Here is a 26,166-nt window from a genome sequence, read left to right as displayed (position 1 = left end):
CAGTTATATTATTATAATATTTAACAAGATAATTCAAATTTCTTACGAAACCGCGGTTTTTTACAGTATCGCCATCTATCGGGAAAACGTCGAAGTTTGTCGTTGAATAGTTCCTATTTGTACAGCTAGATGGCGCCATTTGTGTCATTTACCGACAGTGGATTCATCAATCCATTGTCGGTAAATGATACAAATGGCGCCATCTAGCTGTACAAATAGGAACTATTCAAGATGGCTAGATGGCTAGATAGCTGTACAAATAGGAACTATTCAAGATCGCTAGATGGCGCCATTTGTGTCATTTACCGACAGTGGGTTCATCACTCCATTGTCGGTAAATGATACAAATGGCGCCATCTAGCTGTACAAATAGGAACTATTACACGACAAACTTGGGCGTTTTCCCGATAGAGGCGCTGACCAAACTCCGAAGTTAATTCGGGTTATTCGGCGCTAGATGGCGATACTGTAAAAAAACTGCGTTTTCGTAAGAAATTTGAATATCATTTTATTTAATCTGTCAGATAACTTGAAACAACGAAAACGCATGGAATCATGGAAATCCCAAAATTAATAATATCACAGAAACTAAAACACGTTGCAAAATATACTAAGCTGTCCTTCTTACGTTTTCTTTAAATTTTTAATAATTATCGTGTTCATAAATTTTACATTATCAAGGAACATTCGAATAATTAATAAGACATTTGTAATGCATACAGTAACATTTGGCGTACGTTTAAATGTTGGTAACAATCGCGATTCAAAATATTCGTCGAAAGAATTTTTCAAACTTTCCATACATTTTAATACCTACATATTGTCTTTAGCCACTGAGTATTAATTTCTCAAAACAGTTACGGTAATTATTAACAGTGCCAATTGTTTAATCCCTATCACTAACCATCCTTAAGTTATTTAACTCGTTTCTATTGACCCATATTTCAATTGATCCCAGTCTTCTCTAAATACTACACGAAATACCATTTACAATTGGTGAAAAATAATTCGTGTGAGATAAGTGACGGTCAGTTTTATCATTCCGTACACTTTAGTCATTCTAATCGATAAATTCGACATATACGCGTAGATAAATTAATAAAAATAATCTGTCGGTCTTTCAGTTTCTTTCACCATGAATACGTTAGGCGTTCTTCTAATCCTCGGCTCGACTATCGTCGTCAATGGTAAATTTCTTTAATCTACATTGTTTGTCGAATCCAGATAGTGTATGTCGTGCAAAAAATAAATCTTTAACAGTTTATGTTTTATAATCGAAAGACTTAAAACTTTCTGGAGCCCTCTTCTTCGAATTACTGAAACGGATTTACCACGACCTTGTCATCGATAACAGACTGCGGATGTTTATGCATTTATGGCAAATGGAAACATAAAGAAATCCGTGAAAATTTGAACAAATGAAAAAATGTATAACACGATACACACATTTAGAATATAATACGCACTTTCATTTAACTTTCGGATCCTCTTCTGTATCTATGGAAATTTTAATTTGCATAAACATCCGCAGTATGATCATTGCGCTCTTTTGATTCGCATTCTTTTTGACATTCTAGTATTCTGCTATTCGTTCTTTCTATTTCAGGTTTGGAGCCACGAATCCAAGGTGGCAAGATCGCCAATGTGGGAAGATATCCTTACCAAGCATCGATTTGGTATAACAATAGTTTTAAATGTGGCGGATCCATCATTACCGAACGCTTTATCCTCACGGCTGCTCACTGCATTTACGAGTAAGTTTCTCTTAACGCGGAATATTGGAAAATTTAATATTCAACTAGCGTGATGTCCAAAATTAGAGAAGAAGAGATTTTAGAAAAATTTAAAAGAAATTTATCTTTTGAGAAACGATCATCCCTAGTTAAAAGTCGTTTTATCCTAAGCTAATGTACCTACTATACCCAATAAACCTAATTCATCTATCTATATAACAAAATTTTAGAGCACTTTTCTGAATCAATTTTGTTAAGCAATAAATGATTATCTCCTGTACAAAAATGAAATCGATAACTTTATCAGTTTCTAAGAAAACAGCTTATGATACTTTATTCAAGGCGCCTTGTATATTTAATTTCGATAACAAATAAATTAGATTGGCCAGCCTTAATTTTTGAAAGTTCTTAGAAGTTCGATGTTCGATAAGGTTAATCTATATCTATTCTGACATACGTATACCTAAACGACCTTAATCTGTACCTATTCTGACATAAGTATACCTAAACGAATCATTCATTACAAGTAGTATATTAAATAATTAATCACTCAAAAGCGTGTAATATTTATGATATTTGCTTATCAAAAAATGGAATCCCAAAATGAAAGCACAATTCGTATAATTATTATGACGTTGCAGAAACGTTGCCAAACAGTAGAAATAATTAGTGAATTAATGAATTACGTTGGAATCAACACCTTTACTGATAACGTCACACACGTAGATAAACACAATTCTTATGTACGTACAACTTCCAAGTAATAAATGAAACGTAATGAATGCTTTATCTGTTACAAGTTAGATTATAATTTGAATCTGAATCATAGAATGAAATTGTATTTAATATCGAACGATTAAAATTGAATACTTTTTTGAAATTATTATAATGTAATTCGATGGAACGAAACATGAAGAAACATGAAAAATAAACTCCACTTCTTCGGATCGTTTAATAATTTCACGTTTAGAATTATGTACTGACAGCTATATATTTTTATTTGCGATGCTTCGACAGTCGAATAGAATATAAATAAAATAGATAAATATTCTGATAATGATACGACCTAATTTTACAGGAGATCAGCAAACGCAATGACAGTTGTTGTTGGAACCAATTATTTAAAACACAATGGAGATATTTATAATGTCGATAAATTAATTTGGCATAATGGCTACTACCATGAGCTAGTCAATGATATCGGTTTAATACGCGTGAACAAAAAAATTGTGCTAAGTGAAACAGTTCAACCGATCCGTCTTGCGCCTGTGTTTGACATTCCTTCAGGTGAAGTTGCTGTTGTCACTGGTTGGGGAAGATTATCTGTAAGTTACGATACCAGTTATTTTAAATACTAAAACAATAACTTATTTATAATAATGTACTATATATGCATTCTTTATTTACCCCCTTGGGGGTTACACTGTTACATTTCAACTTCCTCCATCTCTTACACTTTCTTTCTTTTTACCTTTACACCTCGCCCATCCCTCCCTCTTCCTAATTAATAACAACTAATTTTACTAAATTAATTCATACGAAATCCCACTGGTTAATATGTCATTTCTGTATGCATGATTATATTAATCTACATGGCACAACAGTCTATTATTATCAGTTTCTTTACCATTTGTTCATTTCTATTTTTGTTTTTGTTTTTGTATTTTTGTTTATTTAGGACGAAGGCCCGATTCCATCCACGTTGCATGAACTCTACACGATTGTAGTATCACAAGAATCATGCCAGAAAATATTCCCGGAAGTGGACGACACAAAAATTTGCGCGCTGACTGAGAACACGAGCGCTTGCTATGTACGTACCACATCTCGTATTTTCACGTAATTAATTTTACTCGTCGATGAAAGTGATACAATCGATTTTCGTGACTTGCTCGCACGTAAAATCTTTCGTTAAGCTATCCCGTAACCAACATGTTACGATCGATATTTCGTATCGACACAAGTTTTCTAACTATTCAGATTCCTAATGGAAAATTCATTCTTATCGAAATAAAAAAGGTTGTCTGCGTTACTCGGGGGATGTTGCAGCTTCCGATTCCTTCAATAATTTTATGAATCGGTTCGGTAGTTCCAAAGATCACTCGCAACGTACGAAACGATTTTTCCTCTTTGTATGTAATACTGGTATAGATTTGTATAGTATTAGTGTTATCTACATGTAAACAATGTTTCTTCTTTGTAATATTAGCATAGATTAGTATAGATCAGTATATATAAGTATAATTAGTATAGAAGACTAAATCACTCTTTATTTATTTCAGGGTGACTCCGGTGGTCCTCTGGTCGTAGATGGTGTACAAGTCGGAATCGTTTCGTACAGCTTTGATTGTACGTCAAGCGCTCCTGACGTGTACACCAGAGTACACTCTTACATTAGTTGGATAAATTTACACACTACCACGTCTAGTTCAGCCAACACCCAATATGACACGTCTCGTAACAGATTACTATTGTTCGCGATGACAACTCTTGTAGCGTACTTGCGCTCGACCTTATAAAAGTACATTTTTCGTTTAACTTCAAACGCAAGCTCGTGCAACATGTGTATTAACAATCGAAATCAAACATAAAAAATGGAATTAACACGTATATGTAGATTCAGTCCTAAGCATAGCGATTATTTGAATAGGTTTGGTATACAGCGTATCAAAAGTGTGCGAATATTTTTCCATTAAATTTAGGGGTACGTTAGATATAGGGTTTACAATTTCAAATATCACGTTGACGATCACGAGTGACTGGAATTAAACACTTTTATTCCAAAGATGAGACGTTGAAAAAAATAATTCTAGATAAGATTCGTGAATTCTGATAAGGCTGCAACATTGTTACACTTTTAGCATGTACAAGAATCGACTCGTAGTCATAGTAACGTTTATTTATTTCATTTTAAGATGACTGTCTGAAGTGAAAAATTTGAATGAAAAAAATGAGTGAAAAATTTCCATAAGACTCTGAAACATCAAAAATCCTAATGCTCTATGTTTGTTAAATATGTATCGATATTAAACGTTTCCTAAACGTATACATTTTAGAGGTACCTATGGTCTTACTCGTGAAAGGATTTATCTACTGGCGTGATCGTAATACTTACTACACAATCTAGTTAGACGATATGCCACTGGGACACAAATATGTTTTTCCCTCAGAATTCAAGATCACTTCGTGAGTAATTTGAATGCACGGAATACAGGAAATACTTGTAGCGCAATGATTTCCTTGGAAATTACACTATGCGAAGTATCTATTGTCTATCTGTATCTGTATCTATAATCTATTATTATACATACATTGAATAGTAAGAAAAACGATTTTTCATTTTGCGTTATTAAAAAGGTGAGATAGATTTTTTTTTCATCGCTACTTTGCATCGTGACGTCACAAACACGCTCTCGCGCGCAAAGAAAGATACCATTAATATTTTGGGTGAGTAAGCAAATTGATTCCTTGCATCGCGATAACGAAATCTGACGCTGTAAAACGGAAAAAGTCTTTTTGATTTATACGCGGGTAATACTGTGTGTATACCGTGCGAATTTTTGCGATGCAGATCGGGCGTGAAGGACGCGATGTTTTTCGTGGAATCCATTGAATAAGAAGAATTTTATGCTTGCGTAATAAATGAAATATTCGTTAATGAATTAATCGTTTATATGTATAGGTTAATTAGGAATATTTTCTGGTAATTTTGTTACGTTAAATTACTAATTTTATCAATTTTCCTGAACACAATCATCTAAAAATTGTTGTTGGCCTGCGTCGACGAATAATTAATTTACTTCGAGGAAAAAATTAATCAATTTAGAACAAAATGACGGGAAAATGGAGTACCTTTTAAAAAATCGACACTTCGATGTATTTTATTTATTAATTCGTCGAATTGATACATTTTCTTTTTCGATTCGATGTCCTCTATATAATCAGTAATTATACATTGAAAGGAGTTAAGAGGAAAGAAAAAACGTTTAAGTTAACATAGTTGTTAATAATCCAAATGGATGGATGCAACTTTAAAAATTCAAGAAAGAGTAACATTCCGTGACCTGAGTGCATTTTCGTTTATTACTTCTTCGCCTTGGATCCGTGCTTATGGCGAATCGGCGGCATATAATTGCCACATTTCGGGAAGTTGGGTGGAACAGGTGGCCAATCCATTGGCGATCCCATGTTCAGAATGAGTTCCATACCGATTGACTGATGATAAACGAAGTGACAGTGCAACAACCAAAATCCTATACAATGGAAAATTTCATCGATCTGATTAATCAACTACGAATAGTAAACGCAAATATATCTATCTATACGTATACAATAAGCAAACGACTGAAAAGTTTCAATGAAGCTATTTATACTCTTAACTCGAGATAACGACGAGTACATTACAATGACTTTTTATTTTTCTGATATGCATCTTGTATATGTGATCGGAAAATCTATTTTAATTTTGAGGAGAATTAAGTTATATAGAAAGAAGGTAAATAAAGTTTTTCTTTATCATCTAGAATAAAGAAGAAACCAAAAGAAATTTTTATTTTTTCGCGTACTTTCACTAATTAATAATTTCTAATACTCGTTCATGAAAATATGAATGTTTCGTGGAATTAATTTATGGAATTGAGACTTTTCGGTAATTAATAACTCGGACACAATGACTTGAACATAATTTCAGTATTCGAAATTATTTCATAATTTTGGCTTGTAGAATCACCTTCTTATGAGGATTGCCAAATATATAAACACCTCGTATTTATAAGCCTGTGGAGCGTACCTGGATTATTCGTACGGAATCTGATTACGACGAATCCATTATCTGGTACTGGAATTGTATCTTTGCCTGGAGGATCGTTAAAATTCCTCTCTAATTCTCCGCTTTCGTCAAGTTGCCTTATATAATTTATACTCATTGCTGTCTCGGACGTAAAGACACCCAAAGGTTGCCCCATGCTCAAAACTCTGAACGAGTGTCCGTGAAGATGGATAGGATGCATAAGCGTGAACTGTGCTGAAATTATTGTAAAAATGTATTTTTATTATCCAATCAGTCGTATGAATTTACATACTCATACAGTCTCTCAGAAAAAAAAATGATACGATCGTATCGATACACTGGAATAAAAATATGTTTCCAGTAATATTTTTGCTTCATTGTTTTGGAACAGTTTATCGTATAACTTATTATTAGAACTATTAACTTCAAAAATTATACCCACAGTTTGTTTACGGCATATGCAGATCATTTAGACAAACGTGTAATAATTTTCTTGCTACTCAAATTTGATTTTATGACGAAATACTGTTGACTTGCTGAATCATAAGGTACACGACAGTGTCTGTATTTAATTGTTGCGTTATGGGGCCCGATTACTTACACTCATCGACCAAAACAATTTCCACGATACTGTTCAAGGGAAGCTTTATTACATGGGTGCACGTGCAAGATTCAGTATTGTTGCAACTGGTTGGCATATTCTCCGCATTGCAAAATTGATCGTGCGGAAGGTCCTCGAGCTGCGAGAGTGGCGGGGAAGGTGGAAAGGCGTACGTTATGTTGCCCAGCATAGCGTTGGAAACCTTTCCTGTTATAGGAACTATTACAGAAATTCAAAGAGGATGTTATTCATTGAACAATATGTTTTCTCGTATACATAAGTACAATGTATAATGAATATAAAATTAAAATTATAAATACTCTAAAGAAATGGCGAACAAGAACAATAATAAAGAAATAGGACAGAAATGATCAATTACGAAGACAGGTGAAGTAAGAGCTCTACGAATTAAAGGTATATGTGAAAAATATTAATGGAATTCGAACATATGAGCTCTTTACTATAATAAAAAAAAAAAAAAATTCTGTTGACATAGACGAAGAAAAATTATCTAGCTAAACAGATGAAAAATATTATATTATACATGACGATATATGATAATATATGATATCGTATATAACATTTAGAATATTTTATACCAAGATTAGTATTGATTCTTGGAATATTTTCGTAGTATTTCCAAATATTATTAAGATCGCGTCCTACCTACAAAATCTCTGTAATTGTTAGCTTCGTAGAACTTCTGCGGTGTAAAATCGTTGAACCCCATGCCCATATACAATTTCACGTCCGCTTCTGGCTTTCCAATGTCTTTGTCGTCCGAACACTTTGCGTTTACTCTCGCAATTCTGAGATCGCTTATGCAAATTGCATCAGGACGTGGATTACGGCAGTCGCCATATACTGGATTCAAAACCTACCACGACAAAAGGATTGTCTGTATTTCAAACCACATTAGTTGCTTGGCTACGATATTTGTCTTAGAATAGGCTTCTATTAAAAACATTTAACATGTTTATCTTGCAGCAATGTAAGAGTCAAGGTGACGTTAGTCTAGATTAATTATTATTAGAACATGATAGTAACTCCCTCTGTAATAATAATAATTTTATAGTTTAGAACGTAAGGTTGGCTTGGAGAGAGCCAAAATCCATAGAGCCGACACGTCGTTGTGAACTCTAATAGTTTGTTAAATTTCAAATCTTAACTTTTTTAAACTTACAACTTACACGTCTTGTATTATTGCAACGTTACGTGGAACATAAAAAAATGGCTTACAATTCCCATTGGAAGTGCATTATCGAAAGTAGGTGCGGCTCTCATTGGCGTGGTAGATGCATTTAAATATTGCAATACAGCTAGCTGCTGAATCCCGCTTTCCGCGCAGGGTTGCTGTAGGCGGGCCTGTATCCAATAGGCGCCAGGCTTTTGATTCGTATGTATAACAAAATCATACCTTTCCGCTGCAAGGAAGGAAAGGGTACATTTTTTAATTAATTTTCATATGCAAATAGCACATAAAGAACATACACATACCCCTAGATACATTATTTTTAACTTATTTGATGTAATTAATTGTATTAATTGTTCTTATATCTTGATATTAATATGTTTTAATAGTATGCACTCTTCTCGTAAATACTCGAAACTTTTTCATTCCACGAATTGTTAACGAATTTAATTTTTGTTTATGTTTCGAATAGAAATGTAAATATAAACTCGCATATGCTTCGATTTGTATACCTGCGAAGGAAATGATAGACGTAACCGTAACAGGATCCGTTGCGATGCCATCCGTCGCGATCGCGGTTAGATTATGTCTTTCTATAGTCAAAAGAACCGGGCAAACGGTACAGAAAGAATTAATTAAACGAAAACGATAACGCTTATTTGCTTCTACGGTGATAACTTCTAAGGAAGCGTTTGACCTTTGGTTCCAGGGAGTCTGTAACATAATCATTAAGGAACAACACGTTAAAAAGTATAAACGCGTCTTTTGTATTTTTTAAAAGTTCCACGTAAAATTCTGACTGAGCATGCTCCCTTGAGCGAAACAACATTTAGTTTATAGGTATATTTCAGAATGCTTGATATAATGATAGATAACGTACATTTACAAAAGATCTCCCTTTTCCATTGATTAATACTGAATCAGGTGACTGACCGATAACACCAGCACTATTACGGCCAGGTGCTCGCTCGGTAGCTGCTTCATTCATCCAATCGGTCAAAAAAATCACATGATTCGCTAAATCGAAATTATAAAGGTCACGATTGGGTTCGTTTTCTGTTGGTTCTCGTACGATTAATGGCCCTTGAATACCGTCCATCTTGTTTAACCCGGTGTGAGCGTGCCAGAAGTGGCTACCACTGTTATTCGCGTCAAATTGGTACCTGAAGAGAATACCATTTATAATTATCATTAAGAGTTTCTATCGTTACAATATGTAAATTCGCGTATCTTAATTTCTACGCTAAACATGGCAGACTGTATCATTATTTTATTACAACTTTTCCATCGAACCACTAACGTTTCTATCGTTGCAATGCATAAATTCGTGTATATTAAATTGAACACTAAACGCACGATAAAGTTCGTTCGTACAAGAATGATTAGATTAATTTCAATTTAATTACCTAAAGGTATTTTTAAATACAATTGGACACTGTGTCACCATAGGCACCCCATCGTAATATTGAGTGTTCTTTTGGTATAAACCATGCCAGTGGATAGTTATCGCGTCCTCCTTTATATTATTCTGAACGTCGACCACGATTCGATCTCCTAGACATACTTGTATGCTCGGTCCAGGTAACATTCTATTTACTATTAGTCCCATACGTTGCACACCGTTACCAGGTACGCACTGGCAATTGGCACAGATGCTATTGGTAATATTTGGAGTACAAAGATCGCACGCGCTGTGAAAAAAAAAAAAGACAAAGAAAATTCCGTGTAATTTTGTCGTAATATTTATGGGAATATTCAGGGTGGATGGCTGTTTACTATAAATTGAAGACATTGAAATCTCCTTATAACTTTTATACCCTTATTACCAGACTGCGAATTTTATGCATACAAAAAATATGCGTAATGCATGTTGAACATTCTACAATTAATATAATAGGACAGTATTGTCTCGAAATAAGCAACTCGCTTATTTCGCAAATTGAAGGTATTGAAATCTCTTCCAAAGATTTTACATCTCAGTGCCTTTGGTAAAAAATATATATATATATATTTTTTTTTTCTTAATATTCATTGCCCTCTCCAGAGAATCTGTTATAATATATCATCATACTTTTAACTCAAATTCTTTTTACCAAATATCTTCTAATCTAGTATTTCTAACATCACATAATGCAACCAATGTACAGATTTCAGAGGCATTTACTCTGTTCGCCTTTTCTGCAATTTCTTACTAATGAAATGAAAATTGTTTCGGAGCCAGGCAACGTGGTTAGCAAAATCAAAATTTCTCGAATCCAATTACCTGCCATTAACGGGATAACGTTCGACCACGAATTTGTAATAACAAGTTTTCGGTTTTCCACCTTTACGACACGTACGAGCGCATTCGACAGCGTTTGATAAGCATTTATCTTTACGAAGCTCGTCATTTTCGCAAGATCTTTCGTCGATCGGGGGCATGCCACTCACTCCAGCCGCATAACCACCCACAATCTTGGATTTGCATGTTTTATTCTTGGCTGAAACTGAGGACAAGCGTGTTAATAAAAAGGATTATGCCCCATCGATAATATCCATTATTTACTTATGCAAATTATTTTCTTAATGCAATTAACTCGTTTATGCGTAAACGCTAGTTGACGTTTTAGTTACATATCGATGGTCGATGAAAATTATTTTTAACAAAAAATCGTTCGAAAATACGCTACATACGTAAATCAGAATTTAATCAATTTTTCCATTCATTTATCAGGCGTTTATTTCATAAGCAATTTTATGTCGTGCAAATAACTGATTGGTAAAAGTCTTATAAATAATTTGCTTTTTTATTAACCGCTTAGGAAAAACTTCATACATTTATGTTACATTTTTCAAAATTTGGGGAATTTTTAATAATAAATTATATTATATAATTTTGTATTGATATATTTAATGCGGAAAATAAATATAGAATCCTGTTTTAACACACTCTATGTACACTTTGTATTGAATTGTCTTAGAAAATTAGATAAAATATTATTATATGAATAAAATGTTCACACCATGTGCCACAAGTATTGCACAAATTAGTATTCTCCAAATGACGTTCATCGCGGTGACTTGTTCAATTGATCTCCATTTCGACTCTCATCTTATATACATCTGTCATAATCGTTTGCAGTTATCATGATGAATTATACTTCATAATATTTTGTTGATTAAGGCAGTTTTGAAAGCATATGTAAGCACAGTTGAGTAAACGTGATCTGTGTCCTCAACACTTAAGTTCCAAGATTCATTAAGTTTAAGAACAACGTCAAGGTAAAAACATAATAAAAGCAAGATTCGTTTACTATTGTGCCTAAACTGTACTATACTTTGAAAACATAATTGTAAACTACTTAGAAATTCACACATTCTTTATTAATCGATGTATTAACGATTTTTTATTTTGTTAAATTCTATCATAATGCTATTAAAATGGGTAAGATTACTATTCATAGTGTTGTTCAATTGTCGTCTTCAGTTCGTAAAGATCTGTTTTTCTATAACTTTAAATTCGACCTTAACTAATTGAAAAATAAATAAAAAATATTTTTCAGCTCGCGGATAACTCGATTTCCAAAATTTGCTATCTCAAGTATTTAAATTTTTCCAAATATTTTCCTCTCTCGTTGATTTATGAGAAATCAGCACGAGAGACAAACTACAGATAACCGATTGCCAACAGTAACATCATTTTTAAAACAAACTTAGAGTACCATTGTCATCCATCATTTTTATTTAGAGTATCTGCATACCATCTTTGATGCGTAGACAAACGAAATCTCTACATAGTATAAAATAAATTCCCGGATAGGCGTCTGTATGTTTGTTCGGGCTAATCTCCAGAACCACTTCACCGAGCCGGCTAGTACCAATTTTAACGATGCAAGTGACAAAAAAAACGGCCGTGCAATCGTTTTCTTCGCTCACGCTGCTAAACCGAATATCTCTAAACAATGCACGGAAGAATTATCGAGCATACAAAGTTCTATAATAATACACATACTAAATATGTTTAACATATAAATTAAATAATAATACACATATTTTTTTTTTCATTTATTTATTGAATAGCAGAATTTGAACATATTTGAGATTTCTCTTGTATTATTTGCTCAGCGTGATACACTTTCGAACAAATAAGATAATCCCGAATTATTTTAAATAAAGTATAATAATTGATCAGGAGAAGTAACGTTATCGATAGTACTTGGTACCAATCGGTTGTACGTAGTAAAATGAACAGCTGGACACCCACAAGAAGCAGCTGCAAGCCCAGCAACGAACAAAGCAGCATCGTGGGATTACTGAATAAAGCCTGTACGAAATATCGAAAAGAATACATGTATACAATCATTTTTCACAGTAAAATCATATACATATCGATAATAATTTTGAATTACGGCTATATTCTTAGAACGTACATAAAATCTGTAGTGATTTGAATTTCCTGGTTCCGCCACTGTACATAAACCTTCCGAACGGTAAATTTCCTTATTGTGCCTCACTATCGAGCCGTGGGGCCATAAAACTGAATCGTTCCATGCTTGCGCGTAGGTGTGATTATTACGATTTTCAATCTTAACCCAACGGCCTAGATGTAACGCTGCTCTATGCAAGACATCACAGTACCTAAATAAGTAGGGTATTCATCAGATTTCTGGAAATGAATTTTTGAATACAACATTCACATTTCAAATTAACGAAATAATAATGTTAATCGGATAAATATAATAAGAAATATACGTGAACTAATACATATGTATGTACCTAACTGGATAAGCTTGAGAAAAGTGAGCACTTATTCTTCCAAGCCAGAACATAATGACATGTTGCACAACCCATGAAACATTAAAATGTAAATGTTGCGGTACGAATATAATCGGTGTAATACCACATACGTAAGCACTACTAGAAGATGCAAATAAAGCTCGTTTCAGACGACGATTGAAATCGGATCTCAAGGTAGAAACTTCTGCTCTAATAGCTGATGCATTTAACGAGCAATTATGTAGAGGCTTATCTAAACAAAAAGTAAATAATTCAACATAAGTATGTGATAAGTTGCCATCACAAACAGTATTACATACCCAAAAGAAACTTTGTTTTTTTCTCATCTTTATTATATAAAGGTGCTGGTGATATATCAAAGAAGGGTACTACACTTACACCAAACATTACGAAATACAAAGATAAACTTCTGAAACAAATTACATAGAATTAACATTTATATGATCACTTGTACATGTTACCATGAATAATATATACTCTGTATATATCTAATAATAATAAACAGTTTAACAAAAAGGTACAAACGGATAGCATAAATAGAAAATCTTCATAGAATTATGCCTTTCAGCCATGTGGTAAAGACACCAACAAAGTACACTCATCACAACAATTAAGAGAGTTATCCTGAAAAATAATAAATATATTTTAGATTACACATATATGGTTTAAATGATATACATGAAACAGTACCTCATAATTTTTTGAGCAGCAGACAACCAACGCACTGGAGATGAAATATCAATACACCGACGCAGTAAAGAATAAATAAATTGACGTGCAACCATAGTTACAATGAATATGAGTAGATAAGGATCTACTAGGTAAAAATTCTGAAAGTGAAAAGAATATAATAAGAAATATATTCATATATTTGCTACCTGAAGATGAATTAATTGGAGCAACATACCATACTATAGTTGTTATAAGAATGAGGTAACCACCACACAGTTCTATATAAATTAAGCATTTGTAGAGAAGCTGCAATAATTGATACAATCAAAGACAAAGCTTCAAAAGTTAGGTGGCCATCTATAGGTACAACTGGTATAGGTACATGCTTTGGTATCAATGTTTTTAGTCCACAAAATTCGTCTGTCTTTTTATCATCTACAACTACTCTGTCTCCACTATTGCTTCTTGTAACAACATTTGTAGTTCCAGAAAAACTGGTCTGAGATTTAGTCTGACCATTCCGAGTAGCAGCATTACGTCGTCCACCAGGCATAGTGTATAACCTTACATTTCAATTACTCTTCTCCAAAAAATTAACTTTTATACGTGCATATTTTTAATTCTCTAAATTATTTCTTCAAACAAATAATGAAAAGGTTCGATGGAAATCATTAAACTCTTGATATTTAAACATTCCAATAGAGGAAAATAGTTTTTGTTTTTGGTAAGCAAGTATACTTTAACTTTTTGTATTTAACACCACTTTCAACCATTTATGGAATACATAAAGAACTCTAATCAAAATATAATTATATCATAATCGTTATAACCATTAATTTTTTGTTGCACAACGAAGACACTAAATTTATTGTCAACAATGTTTGTTGCTCCATGGATCGATTAAATATGTAGATAGATCTCTAAGAACGTTCGAAATTCAGTACTCGTGTAAATAGTACTTAATGCAATAATACTTCTCCAACTATACCAACAGAGGGCTACCAATGACAATTGGTTGTTTTCCAAAACTTATCGATTAATATTAAATATATTATTAACTTTATCCATTTTGTTTGCTGCAACAATTTATAACGATTTCAAACAATAATATATTTCAATTTCTATATTTTTAGATGCATGAGGTTAGTGCTACAGTCATTTGATGCTCATTTAAAATGCCCCTGAAAATATGCAGCCTGTTGTCGTCGCGTGTTGTTAATGAAAAACATTAAATATTATGTCTATTACTTATTTTTCCATAACAATATAACAAAATCATGAATTAACTGCTTAGGAGGATATGAAGAAGAAAAATATATATATAATAAAGAATTGCAACTCTGTAACTATTACAGATAATGACTGAGCCTAACCAAACTAATACTTTATCTAATAGGTGTTAGAAAGCAAAATGTAGAGCACAATACAAAATATTTGAAAAAAATACTATGATTGTACACTTTATACTTAACTTACTAAACAGAATAAAAAATATGGAAATGTTGGTAATTTTTAGTTTTGTCCAAAATATTTTATCAAAATGTTAACAATGAAAAATTAGCAATTTTTAGATTAGAGATTATATCCTAAGTTATAGAAATATATTTGTACCGTCATATATCATTCTTTAAGTGCGTTATCCCCAATAATAATCAAAATTTAATTTGAGAATCAACTCATTGTCAATTTTCATAGATGGCATTGTTGGCTATATAAAAAATTCATGTCGTTTACGGAACAAAGAGATTGAATGTCCTGATATACACTGAAGCAACCCTCTTGTTACCTAATGTATCCGATAATATTTTAAGAAATGTTTGTAAATAATCATTCGTAACACACATATGCACAATGAATAATCGCAGTGAAGTGATAGTGTGTGTCAGTCATGTTTATTTCAACATTTGATTAAATTATGAAATAATTGATAGCTCTAGAAATATCATAATAAAAATGTAGGTCTTTTTGCATAAACTTTGTATATTAAACATTTCATTTCATCAACAATAAAGATTATTTCTTCTCTTTGAAACGTAACTTAAGCAATTATTATTTTCGTAAATTAAGGAATTATAACTTAAGTATTAATTAATATAGAATTATATAAAAATGATCGAGTAATTGCTATTGTTTCCTTAATGTATATTTGTAGATGTTTAGTCCTATACAGATAAAACATGAATGTATGGGAGTAGAAGATGTTAACTGTGGTAATAGGATTAATACTTTGGATACTTCCAAGTATCCAATATTCATTAATGAAGATGTTGATTATAAATACAATCAGTTACCACAATTTTGGAGTCATACACAATTGTCAAATGAGATACAGCCAAAGAATGAAGTTCACAATCAACAGTGTTTATTCCAAATGGAAGTGGGTTTATGATTTATACATAATGCAAACAAATATAATTTATACATATATGCAATTTTATTTAAAAATTATAAATATTTCATTTATAGCTTCTGATATCTTATCAATAAGATTATCAAAGCACAATGTTCGCTAAAAAGCTAATTATATGTACAAACATTTTAGGAAAGTGGTTCTTTAGCATACATGAAAGGTGTACAAAATGGTATGTTATTCCAAGTTAATCAAGAAGGCAGCACAGACCAGAATCAAATGAGCCAACAATATCACATAAGTGCTCCCCAAAAAATTGAACAGTTGCAACTTCCTCAAGACACACAGCAATCAAAACTTGTAAATCAAATGCTGACAACTTCATCATCAGTGTCTTCAATAAAACCTAACCGTCCTGGAAGACCACCCAAGAGTTCTTCCGAATCAAGTGTAGGAAAAAAATTTAAATGTCAATGCGAAATATGCTTCAAAGAGTTTGGGCATAAAAGTAATTTATTTATACATATGAGGACTCATAATGGAGAACGGCCTTATAAATGTAATCAATGCGAAAAGTGTTTTACTCATAGTGGGAATTTAGCTATTCATATGAGAACACATTCTGGTGAACGACCTTATGGTTGCCAAATATGTGGAAAAATGTTTAGTCACAGTGGCAATTTGTCGACACACTTAAGAACTCACTCAGGTGTAAAACCTTATAAATGTAATATATGTGGTAAGGAATTCAGACATAGTGGAAATTTATCGATACATGAAAGGATACATTCCGGGATTAAGCCATTTCAATGTAAAGTTTGTGGGAAGGATTTTTATCATAGTGGAAATTTAACAACTCACATGAAGAAACATACTGTAAATAGTAATGTAGGTGTTAATCGATGTGAAAGTAACGTCTGTGCAGCAGTGAATAATAACAATACACCACCATTAAACTTATTTAATAATTTACCATTAAGTTCAACTACTGATGTATATGTGATACCTAATGCTAACAATATTGTTCCTATAAAAAATGAAAGTAATGATGAAGGTTTAACGAGTGCAATTAGGGTATTGACATCAACTTAAATATGTTTACATAATTAAATATCTCAATACTGATTTTGCTTATGAAATTTACTTTATGAATATAATTACTGTAAAAAAAATGTCATTATAGAAGCTTGAATATCTTACAGTCACTTAAAGAGTTATAAATGTGTAAACACATATTTTTGAAATTATATATGTTTTACATTGGACAAGAATATAAACTTTGCACATAACATCTATGTGAAAGTCTGAAGTATGTGCAATTTCATATAAATTAAGCAATTGTAAATTTGTTGTTATACCACAAGGCGAAATAATTGTAAAGTAGAAATAATTTTTTATTTAAATTTCTTGCTCCACTTACGATTTGTAATGCTCATTTTATTAAAGTGTTTTACTAATATCTTTTCCTTTAATTATTTCCTACTATCCTTTACTTTCTGACTTTATGCAAGATACATCACAATGAAACACTGATTTAGTAAAATATTTATTCATCATAAAACATGTAACAATTACATTGTATATATTAAGTTACAATTAATATTCTTTGCCCTCTCTTTACATCTATTTAATAAATATTCTATTTACTACAATAAAATTGCTTGATGTAAGTATTTGAATACTTCCAAAAAATTTTAATAATTTTAAAACTTATAGATTTTATATTACATATATATTATATATTTCGAATGTAAATAATTACAATGCTTATAATGCATTATACTAGATAAAAATAAATTTCTATTCAATATGTCATATTATTATTCAAATTTTTCTAGAAACAGTGTACAAAATTGTTTCATTATATTTTTTAAACTTTTACAAATTTTTGGTAACAATTCGAAATACTTGCAAGCTTCACCTTTAACAATATGGGAATGTACGTTGTTTAAATAAATCTAATATTAATTCCTTTATATTATATACTTTATAAAAGATGTATAATGTATAATAACATTTGTTAAAAAATCATTGGTTTAGACTAGGATAAATGTAAATTCATGATCATAAATATTTGTTTAGTTTAATTAGTGATTGTTAAGTATTAAAATTAGTTAAATATAATCTGATTTATGGAAATCAACTTGAGTATGGATTTATAGTAATATATATAATAATTTATAAACACATTCGTTACATATTTATATAAATTATTATATATATTTATGTATAATAATTATTCTATTTTAAATCATTGCCATACCTAAACTTTAATATGATGCAGTCATTACAAAAGAAAAATCTCTCTTATATATAGCTGAATTTAGCAATCAATTTTTAATAAATTTTCAATTGTGCAAATAGAGTACTTTCTTTGTAAGATTTGAAATGTATGTAATGCGCAATTAATATAAATGTCAAATTACCGTATAACATTTAAAGGCACAGTCATGTTTCGCGGTAAACGATAAGTTATACTTTCAGCTATATTTTCAGGTAATTCATGCCAAACATATTTTCCAATTGTAGGTACATCTTCTACAGGCAGTTTGAATGATATTAGTAATGTTAAACAAAGTCCATCTCCTCCATCACCACCGCTAAATTCTATAGAAAGTATGCCATGTGGTCTATGTTGTGGAACTCCACTACCAAATAATTCCTAAAACAATTAATTTCATAGGAAATTATACCATAACATCATTTTTTAAGAAAAAAAATAGATGAAAGCTTTTATTCTTAATGTTATAATAAATAACTCACCTCCATAAAATTATGTAGAGTAGAGAGAATACTGCGATTTGGATTAATTTCACAAATTGGTAAATGAGATGGTGTTGTATCTGATATCACAACGTGTAATTGATTCCTGTCAATAAAAATAAATTGTCACCATTTTTTATTAAAAATTTTAGTAATCACATTTAAAGATAGAATGCTTAGAGGCACATATTTTAAAAAATACGTTAGAAGTTATATTAATATAGCATAGTATATTATTGCTTAAAAAAGATTTGTAATGATTAGTACTATAAGTTTCTAAGGAAAGGATAATATATAAGTAAATACAATTTTTGTTACAAAGGTATATATACAAGTCCATGTGTGTGCATGTGTACCTAATATGCTCCAACCTAAGCCTTCATCCATAATCACATTGTCGTTGTTCTGTTATGAAAACTACCACTAATGATCTTATATCGAAAGTGAAAATACTAAAGAAAAATCAAGCATAAGCAACAGAAAATAAATTTGAAATTTGAACATAAAATAAAATTTCATAAAGGTTCCTTCAAATATATTCAACTTACGTTGCTCTTTTCTTTGAAGTAATTGTAAGCCGCAACAATAATTTGCTCAATGATTTATTAACAGGAATTAAATATGGATGACGCAAAACATCCTTGCTCATAACATAAGATTTACCTCTTTCTATCAAGGAAATAATATCATTTGATCTAAGCGTAAGATCATTCACATTATGCACCCAGCATGCTTGCAGTGATTCTTCATTTGCCTCTTCTAATGTTTTTAATTTACCACCAGTTATTTTGCCAGTGAAAACAAATCGAAACCATGAACCACTCGCGCATTCAACTACTAACAATGTCTCTGGTGTCAATACAAGACCTGTTTCCTCCAAAACTTCACGCTTAACAGCATCCAATAAACTTTCATTAGGTTCAACTCTACCAGCTGGTAAATACCATTCTCCATTACAAGAAGCCTTTGCTTCTTGCATCATTAATACTTTCCCCTCATCATTTATGACAACAGCAGCAACAATGTATGTTACAGTTTTTTTACAAATTGGTACATAACTATTGAGTAACGATTGGACTCCTTTTGTGCCTATATGTGTATACATATATTTTTTTTATAAACTAACAGTGATCATGTTACATTAAAAAAAGACACTGATCAAATTATAATTCAACAAATCTGTGAATAATTTAGAATTAAATAAATTATATGCAGTTTGATTTCTAACATATTTTTTGAATTTACTTGCAATTTTGTTAATATTATAGAATAAAAATTTTTGTTAAAGTTATAAGATTGTAAAATACATACAAAAGAATCATTTTCCTGAATTAATTATACGAATGTATGTAAAAAATATATTTTTACCTAATATATCATTCGCTACGGCGTGGCTTACTTCGTACGTGTCATCAATTTCTAGAGGATTTCCAGCTAAGAGTAATTCTATTTGTTTTTCATTAGTTAACGACATATCGTTGCGAATACACTACTTATTTTGACTTTTACACACAACAAATATATGAATTTAATGTTACATATAGTGTATCATTCCTAATAATTTAACAGTAGATAAGGTTATAAACAAAGTGAAAGTGACAATGATCACACAATGTCACAGTCAGTCACACTTGATGTAATTAGGATTACATCCATGAATTATAGTTCAGTATAGTTGGTATAGTTGTTAACACCGAGGAGCAATTCACATTAACAGATAACGAGCGCCACCAAGGGAAAAATCAGGAAAAATTCAGTGCCACGCCTGCGCAAGGTTAATGCGAAGAAATTGTTTTTTAAATAATGTAATATTACACGTATCACAATTAGAACCCATTAGTCCGCAGAGTTATACTTTCACTAATAGAATATTTAAAAAATGAACTATATCTTTAGTTTAAAAAGAAATACTACTTTTAAAAAGGGAGATTATAAATAAAATGTAGACAGAAATGTTCATTTGTTTCTTATATTTCATATATTATTATAAACACACACCTTACACTCGAATACTTTTTTGTAAAGCAATTTGAGATGTATAAATAACAATTTTATTTCTTTATTCTTTACGTTTCATTTTATATAATTAGAATTCTATTTTGTGCGTATGATTCTTTACAAAGTACGGTAATAACTTATAAAATTAAGCCGTTAACATATTATATTCTACATAGAATATAAAGAATACAATACACCATATCCAAAAGAATTATACCAGAAAATTAATATTTATACATTAAATGTATGTTTTGTTTACCAATTAATACATTCATTATGCTCACAGATAATTAAAAAGTTTGTAAATAAAGCTACTCACAACAGTAACATTCCATGTTCGTAAGAATGTAAAATTCTTTCGACACACTGTTTATATCATCTGACATATTTAAGTATGCTTAACTCAATACAATCTTAAATAATATAATTTATGAGCAGAGGCAAGCAATATACATTTTATATTACTAAATTGTGATATGTTAAATACTTCTTAGGCATGTATGAATTTGCACTTGTCATATTAAATTACTTCATTTTTTTTTTATCCAAATTGAAGTAATGAACAGGAATGCGGAAGATGAGCATTAGCGCACTAAAATTTTTTAGCATAACAAGTTTACTGTTCCACTAATTGCCTCATTGTACATTTGTGATAATATATATATATATATATCAGACAATATTTTTAATGTTCACTGTACATTTATCTCAAAAGCAAACCCAGTCACAAATACAGTAACATACTATCAGCCTTGTAAAATGACATGTTGTAAAATAATAACAATTTAATACAAAAGACATACAGTAAAATTAACATAATATCAGTAGTCAAGTTGATCATGATTATAACCACAATCACAATCAGCACAGTCAATATCATTGAATATATAAAATTATGTGTGAACAATGTAAAACATTCAAATACTTTTAAAAAGTACATACATACATTGACTATTGTGCGGTTTCTAATGATGGATATGAGCAAATTAATATCTAGACACAACAGGAAAATATTGAAGTATTAAAATAATGAACTAAAACAAATTTAGCCAAAATTAAAAGATTCCTTCAATATTTGTTGCAACAATTGTACACAATATTAAGATATTTTTGGATATTGTTTAAGAAAAAGGAAATTATGCCATGATCAACATAGTCTATTACAGTAAATTTCATGTTTTGTTATTCATGTAGTTGAGAATTATAAGAGAATTGTAAACTTGTGTAAACAAGTATTCAAAATCTTATTTGTTTATCACAACTGAGAGCTATTAATATATTTTAAAGCTAACAGGCATTCCTTAAGTACTTGAGATACTTACTTAACAATTGTAAAGTTATTAATTTCTAAAAATAATATAAAAGTAACCAAATTTATAAATTATACAAAACATTAATTACATAATATTATATTTAAAAAAGAACCTTAATGAGATGTCATGGAAGAAACTTTGAATCATTGGACTGTATATAATAATACAGATATCGTGTCTTATCTGCAGTAAATATTAATGCATAATTATATTCATAAACAGAACATTATATAAATATACTGCAGGAATGTATATTTCTTCCTATTTAGAATATTTCGCTTTGACGTTTTTCTTTCACAATTAAATAAATAAAAAGAATATCTTGTGATGTATATTTACTGTTACTGTTTATAGTTTCACTATACTATTGTTCCAACTGTAATTTCATGTATTTGTTCAATTATTCCAATAATATTTGTGATTTCGTATGTTTTTAATCGAAACAAAAATATTCCACATAAAATTCGAAAATAATAAAATGCTCCCAATTATAGGTTTACCAGAAACTAGCTAACACGTTTTGATTATTTTATGCAAAATTTATATGAAATACAATAAGCTTATTTTTATTCTTTATAAATGATATGCAAAATAATGAAATAAATAAATATATATGAGTTCATGATATGAAGAATTGAATGTTTTATCTAAAATTACAAATGCAAAACTTACATTGTTTCTTTATCCTTCAATTATTCGTAGTGAAGAAAGGCTATAAATAATTTCATTAATGTGAACATTTTTTATGGTAGCGCATAGAAAACTATTTTGCCGTTTGCAAAATTTCTATTCATCTGAAAATATACTCTAAAAAACTATGCTGCATTTGTATTTGCTTGCTATAATTATATTCAATTCACAATACTTACAAATTTATTACTGTGGAGTTCTTTTAAATATATACAGTAAAAATCTACTCGTTTATAATGAATTTTTATATCCATTAAAAAATACAAATTTCTAACTGCAGATTATCTCAAAACATTTTAGAAATTTTAAAGCATTATTAGACCGATGTCTCAGAATTTAATCTTAATAGGAATTTATTGGATTTCGGATGTGCAAGCTGTTCCGTGAGATGAAAGTGTGGTAAGTGATATGCTGTACATAAAAGAGCTACTTCACCTTGTCTTAATTGAAATTCGCAGCCATTAGCAAGAGATCGTGAAGGTAACTCTCCCTCGCAGACTAAGGCCCAATGATGCGAGCGTTTCTGTCTTTCCTTCTCATTCGAAAGAACAGGACTGGTTACAAAAAAAGGTTCCAAAAATGCACGCGGTGCCGCGTCTTGTGCCAAACACCGTGCAAGCCGATTTAAAATAGATTCAACAGAATGACGCGGTTGTTGTCGCGTCACTCTCAAATATTTTTGTAAGGCTCTTGCCATTGATGGAAATACTGCTTGCGCAGCTTCCATAGGATCCATGGGACCAGGATTTGGAGTTGAATCCACCTCTGAATGTAAACGTTTAATATGTGCAAATGCTTCCTCGGCGGCAGTGATTAATCTTGCTCTACGCTTTCTTACTCTACGTTCATAATCATGTTCTTCGTAAAACCGTTCATTGTGGCTAGAGTCCCTGCGACGGGTTTGAGTAGTTATGACTGCTCTGTCACCGCTACCTCCTCGCGATTGAACACCACTTGTTACTCCTCCATCGACTTCATAAAATTTGAAGCTCGATTGTTTTCTACCAGACTTTGACACAGGCAGTCTTTCTAAATATGGGTTATAGATAGGAAATTCTGTGTAATACCTTTCTAAAACCCATACAGCTGCCCGCTGTATCGATAATTGCCCAATTGCGTAAGATCGCGATTCGCCATCTGGTGATCTTACAACCTTAAATATTACCATGTTATTATAATACAAATAAGAATATATATAAAATAAAATACAAAAGTAACATATACATACTTTAAGATAAAACACAGGCTGCTGATGACGTATTTCAATGAGCAATATAGCAATATAATGTATGAATAATAGAGTATCTGCAAGAGTTCCAGCATAATTTACTAAATTTTTGTACTCTGTTATTTCACCATTAGCAGCAGTCTTAGCACTCTCTGTGACCTGAAATTTATGACAATATTCTATGAATACCATGATTAAAGAAAGATTTCAGAGTATTTAATAAAATCATGTACCTGAACAACATAGAATAGCCAATAAGTACAAATGCACAGCGTAGTAAGAAGTAACACTCCAGTTCTGAATAAAAATATACGAGGCATAGTAGCATTTCGTGAGCGTAAAAATACAGCCCAACTCCCGACACCTAGTAGCACCAGCTTAAAGGCTAAACCTAGTAATTGGCCTTTACACTCTGCATTACACGATAACAACTGTAGTTTCTGTTGCATTGTCAAGACTGTTATAGAGTCAGGAAAAAACCCTAATTTAGGCAGTATGACCATAGCTATAGGACTAAGAAAGGCGCTAAGTCCGATTATCATTGCTATAACAGGACCCACGAACCGATTACAGGAACTAAACGATCCATCGTTTTCATTTGGCCAATGGCTCACATCTTCAGTTGATTCTGATCTATCGGAAGTATTTCCAGTAATAGCTGTGGTGTTCTCACCCCAATTTTCATCTTGTGGCAGAATCTGTACTTCGATAACTTCTTGACCCAAATTGTCAACACTATCGCCTCTTACATTAACAGTTGTTTGAAAGGGAGCCATTTCGCTAGAATCTAAATTATGTCTCTCTTTCCTTTGACTACGACTGGTCCTTTAAAAAAAGATATTCCTGTTAAGAGAACAACTAAATGTTTAATACTTTAAATAAAGCAGGTTGTAATAGTTTAAAATACCGGGTACTTCGATGCGAGTGCTGTCTATGATGGGATTTGGAACTGTGAGTTCGATGGTGTTTTTGGGATGTCCTGCTATGATGGCTATGGCTATGCTCACTAGCCCCCGACTTTACGCTCTCCGTCTCCATTCCCCGGCAAAGGCTACCGCCTTCCTGCTACCCCATAAGAACATACCCTCTTCCACTCGTAACCAAACGCCAGCCACATATACGCAGTACTATATCACAATAGTAAAATCGAAACTGTCGAATAATAAAACAGTACGCTATGGATAGAGAATCTTAAGGGCATTCTCCGTGCATAATATTTTTTGCACTTCCGACATCTTAAAATTGGCAGTGAGTTTCTCGTGTAATCGACCTCGTACCATCCGTAAAATAAATATTATGACAAAGATGCGTTTTTCAATGCGATCTTCTATTAATGTATTAAAAAACAGACGCCGACACGCCTAACGTTTATTATTCCCACCCCCTTTGCCTGTTACCACATTCCGAAATAATTGTTAGGGAAAGAACATATGAATTCCTAGGGATGTTTGCGTAATGCGTAAATGCTCAAATTTTTCAAAAAATGCTCATACGTGTCGTATAAAAGATACGAACTTAGTCGTTGTACATCTGTGTTTAATTGTAAATTAGCGTATAGAAATTTTCTATGTTTAATAGATTATCATTCTCAAACAGTGAAAACAGATCGCGTACTTTAGCGCCAATACAATGCTTTCTGTAATGGTAGTTACTTGGTCCATCCAGAAAGGTCAGCGCTCATTAAGGCTTAGTGACTAAGCTGCTCTGAACGGGATTTAGTACCAGTGGCGCCATTGGTGAGGAAACTCCCAAGTTTATAGTGAAAATAGTTCCCATTATAGATGTCTATCTCTATAGTTACAATCTTCGACCATAATTATACAGGGTGTCCCAAAAGTCGGGGAGGAGCCGGAAATGGGGGGTAGCTGAGACGATTCTGAACAACAATTTCGTTTGCAAAAATGTCGGATGGGGCTTCGTTAAGGAGATATTAAGCGAAAACCCCGACCAATCAGAGCGCGCGTAGACCGTTCGAGCGGGCGCGGTAGCGAAGGCTACGCGCTAGGTGGCAGCATCAATGTCCTTCGATGCACGTCGAGTCACTTGTTCGCGTACAAGAGC

The 26,166-nt window shown here is 31.8% G+C and overlaps 6 protein-coding genes across 10 annotated transcripts; 2 read left to right on the top strand and 4 right to left on the bottom strand.

Annotated features, from left to right (window-relative positions):
* Positions 1–457: 457 nt before the first annotated feature.
* Positions 458–5,069, top strand: LOC128873637 (chymotrypsin-2-like). Its single transcript, XM_054117336.1, has 5 exons — positions 458–468; positions 1,578–1,754; positions 2,812–3,058; positions 3,412–3,546; positions 4,016–5,069. The coding sequence occupies exons 1-5, from the start codon at positions 458–460 to the stop codon at positions 4,250–4,252; spliced, it is 807 nt and encodes a 268-aa protein (XP_053973311.1). The 3' UTR covers positions 4,253–5,069.
* A 540-nt stretch (positions 5,070–5,609) lies between these two features.
* On the bottom strand, positions 5,610–11,436 carry LOC128873354 (uncharacterized). The gene is made up of 10 exons (XM_054116882.1): positions 11,318–11,436; positions 10,579–10,801; positions 9,722–10,006; positions 9,196–9,478; positions 8,828–9,029; positions 8,363–8,547; positions 7,790–8,000; positions 7,124–7,342; positions 6,523–6,756; positions 5,610–5,986 (listed from the first exon to the last, which is right to left on the bottom strand). The coding sequence occupies exons 1-10, from the start codon at positions 11,364–11,366 to the stop codon at positions 5,817–5,819; spliced, it is 2,061 nt and encodes a 686-aa protein (XP_053972857.1). The 5' UTR covers positions 11,367–11,436; the 3' UTR covers positions 5,610–5,816.
* Positions 11,437–12,356: 920 nt separating this feature from the next.
* Positions 12,357–14,670, bottom strand: LOC128873250 (transmembrane protein 39A). 2 transcript variants are annotated; one of them, XM_054116680.1, is made up of 7 exons: positions 13,999–14,670; positions 13,782–13,921; positions 13,617–13,715; positions 13,391–13,500; positions 13,071–13,323; positions 12,725–12,932; positions 12,357–12,618 (listed from the first exon to the last, which is right to left on the bottom strand). In XM_054116680.1, the coding sequence occupies exons 1-7, from the start codon at positions 14,314–14,316 to the stop codon at positions 12,364–12,366; spliced, it is 1,383 nt and encodes a 460-aa protein (XP_053972655.1). In that variant the 5' UTR covers positions 14,317–14,670; the 3' UTR covers positions 12,357–12,363. The 2 variants fall into 2 exon arrangements, with proteins under 2 accessions (XP_053972655.1, XP_053972657.1); XM_054116682.1 differs by having other exon boundaries at positions 13,391–13,497.
* Positions 14,671–15,464: 794 nt separating this feature from the next.
* On the top strand, positions 15,465–17,572 carry LOC128873560 (zinc finger protein 239-like). Of its 3 annotated transcripts, none has more exons than XM_054117199.1 (3): positions 15,465–15,554; positions 15,916–16,140; positions 16,306–17,572. In XM_054117199.1, exons 2-3 carry the CDS (start codon positions 15,916–15,918, stop codon positions 17,203–17,205), a joined length of 1,125 nt encoding a protein of 374 aa, XP_053973174.1. In that variant the 5' UTR covers positions 15,465–15,554; the 3' UTR covers positions 17,206–17,572. The 3 variants fall into 3 exon arrangements, with proteins under 3 accessions (XP_053973174.1, XP_053973175.1, XP_053973173.1); XM_054117200.1 differs by having other exon boundaries at positions 15,479–15,718; positions 15,924–16,140; XM_054117198.1 differs by having other exon boundaries at positions 15,479–15,718.
* Positions 17,573–17,702: 130 nt separating this feature from the next.
* On the bottom strand, positions 17,703–20,585 carry LOC128873561 (8-oxo-dGDP phosphatase NUDT18). Of its 2 annotated transcripts, none has more exons than XM_054117201.1 (4): positions 20,245–20,585; positions 19,425–19,965; positions 18,877–18,982; positions 17,703–18,775 (listed from the first exon to the last, which is right to left on the bottom strand). In XM_054117201.1, the coding sequence occupies exons 1-4, from the start codon at positions 20,348–20,350 to the stop codon at positions 18,536–18,538; spliced, it is 993 nt and encodes a 330-aa protein (XP_053973176.1). In that variant the 5' UTR covers positions 20,351–20,585; the 3' UTR covers positions 17,703–18,535. The 2 variants fall into 2 exon arrangements, with proteins under 2 accessions (XP_053973176.1, XP_053973177.1); XM_054117202.1 differs by having other exon boundaries at positions 19,425–20,055; positions 20,245–20,358.
* Positions 20,586–20,811: 226 nt separating this feature from the next.
* On the bottom strand, positions 20,812–25,679 carry LOC128873559 (vang-like protein 2). The gene is made up of 4 exons (XM_054117197.1): positions 25,013–25,679; positions 24,339–24,930; positions 24,106–24,264; positions 20,812–24,030 (listed from the first exon to the last, which is right to left on the bottom strand). Exons 1-4 carry the CDS (start codon positions 25,141–25,143, stop codon positions 23,194–23,196), a joined length of 1,719 nt encoding a protein of 572 aa, XP_053973172.1. The 5' UTR covers positions 25,144–25,679; the 3' UTR covers positions 20,812–23,193.
* Between the last annotated feature and the right edge of the window lie 487 nt (positions 25,680–26,166).

Source organism: Hylaeus volcanicus, chromosome 3, assembly GCF_026283585.1.
Source record: "Hylaeus volcanicus isolate JK05 chromosome 3, UHH_iyHylVolc1.0_haploid, whole genome shotgun sequence".
NCBI classification, from domain to species: Eukaryota; Metazoa; Arthropoda; class Insecta; order Hymenoptera; family Colletidae; genus Hylaeus; species Hylaeus volcanicus.
This window is presented reverse-complemented; position numbering and strand designations above follow the sequence as displayed.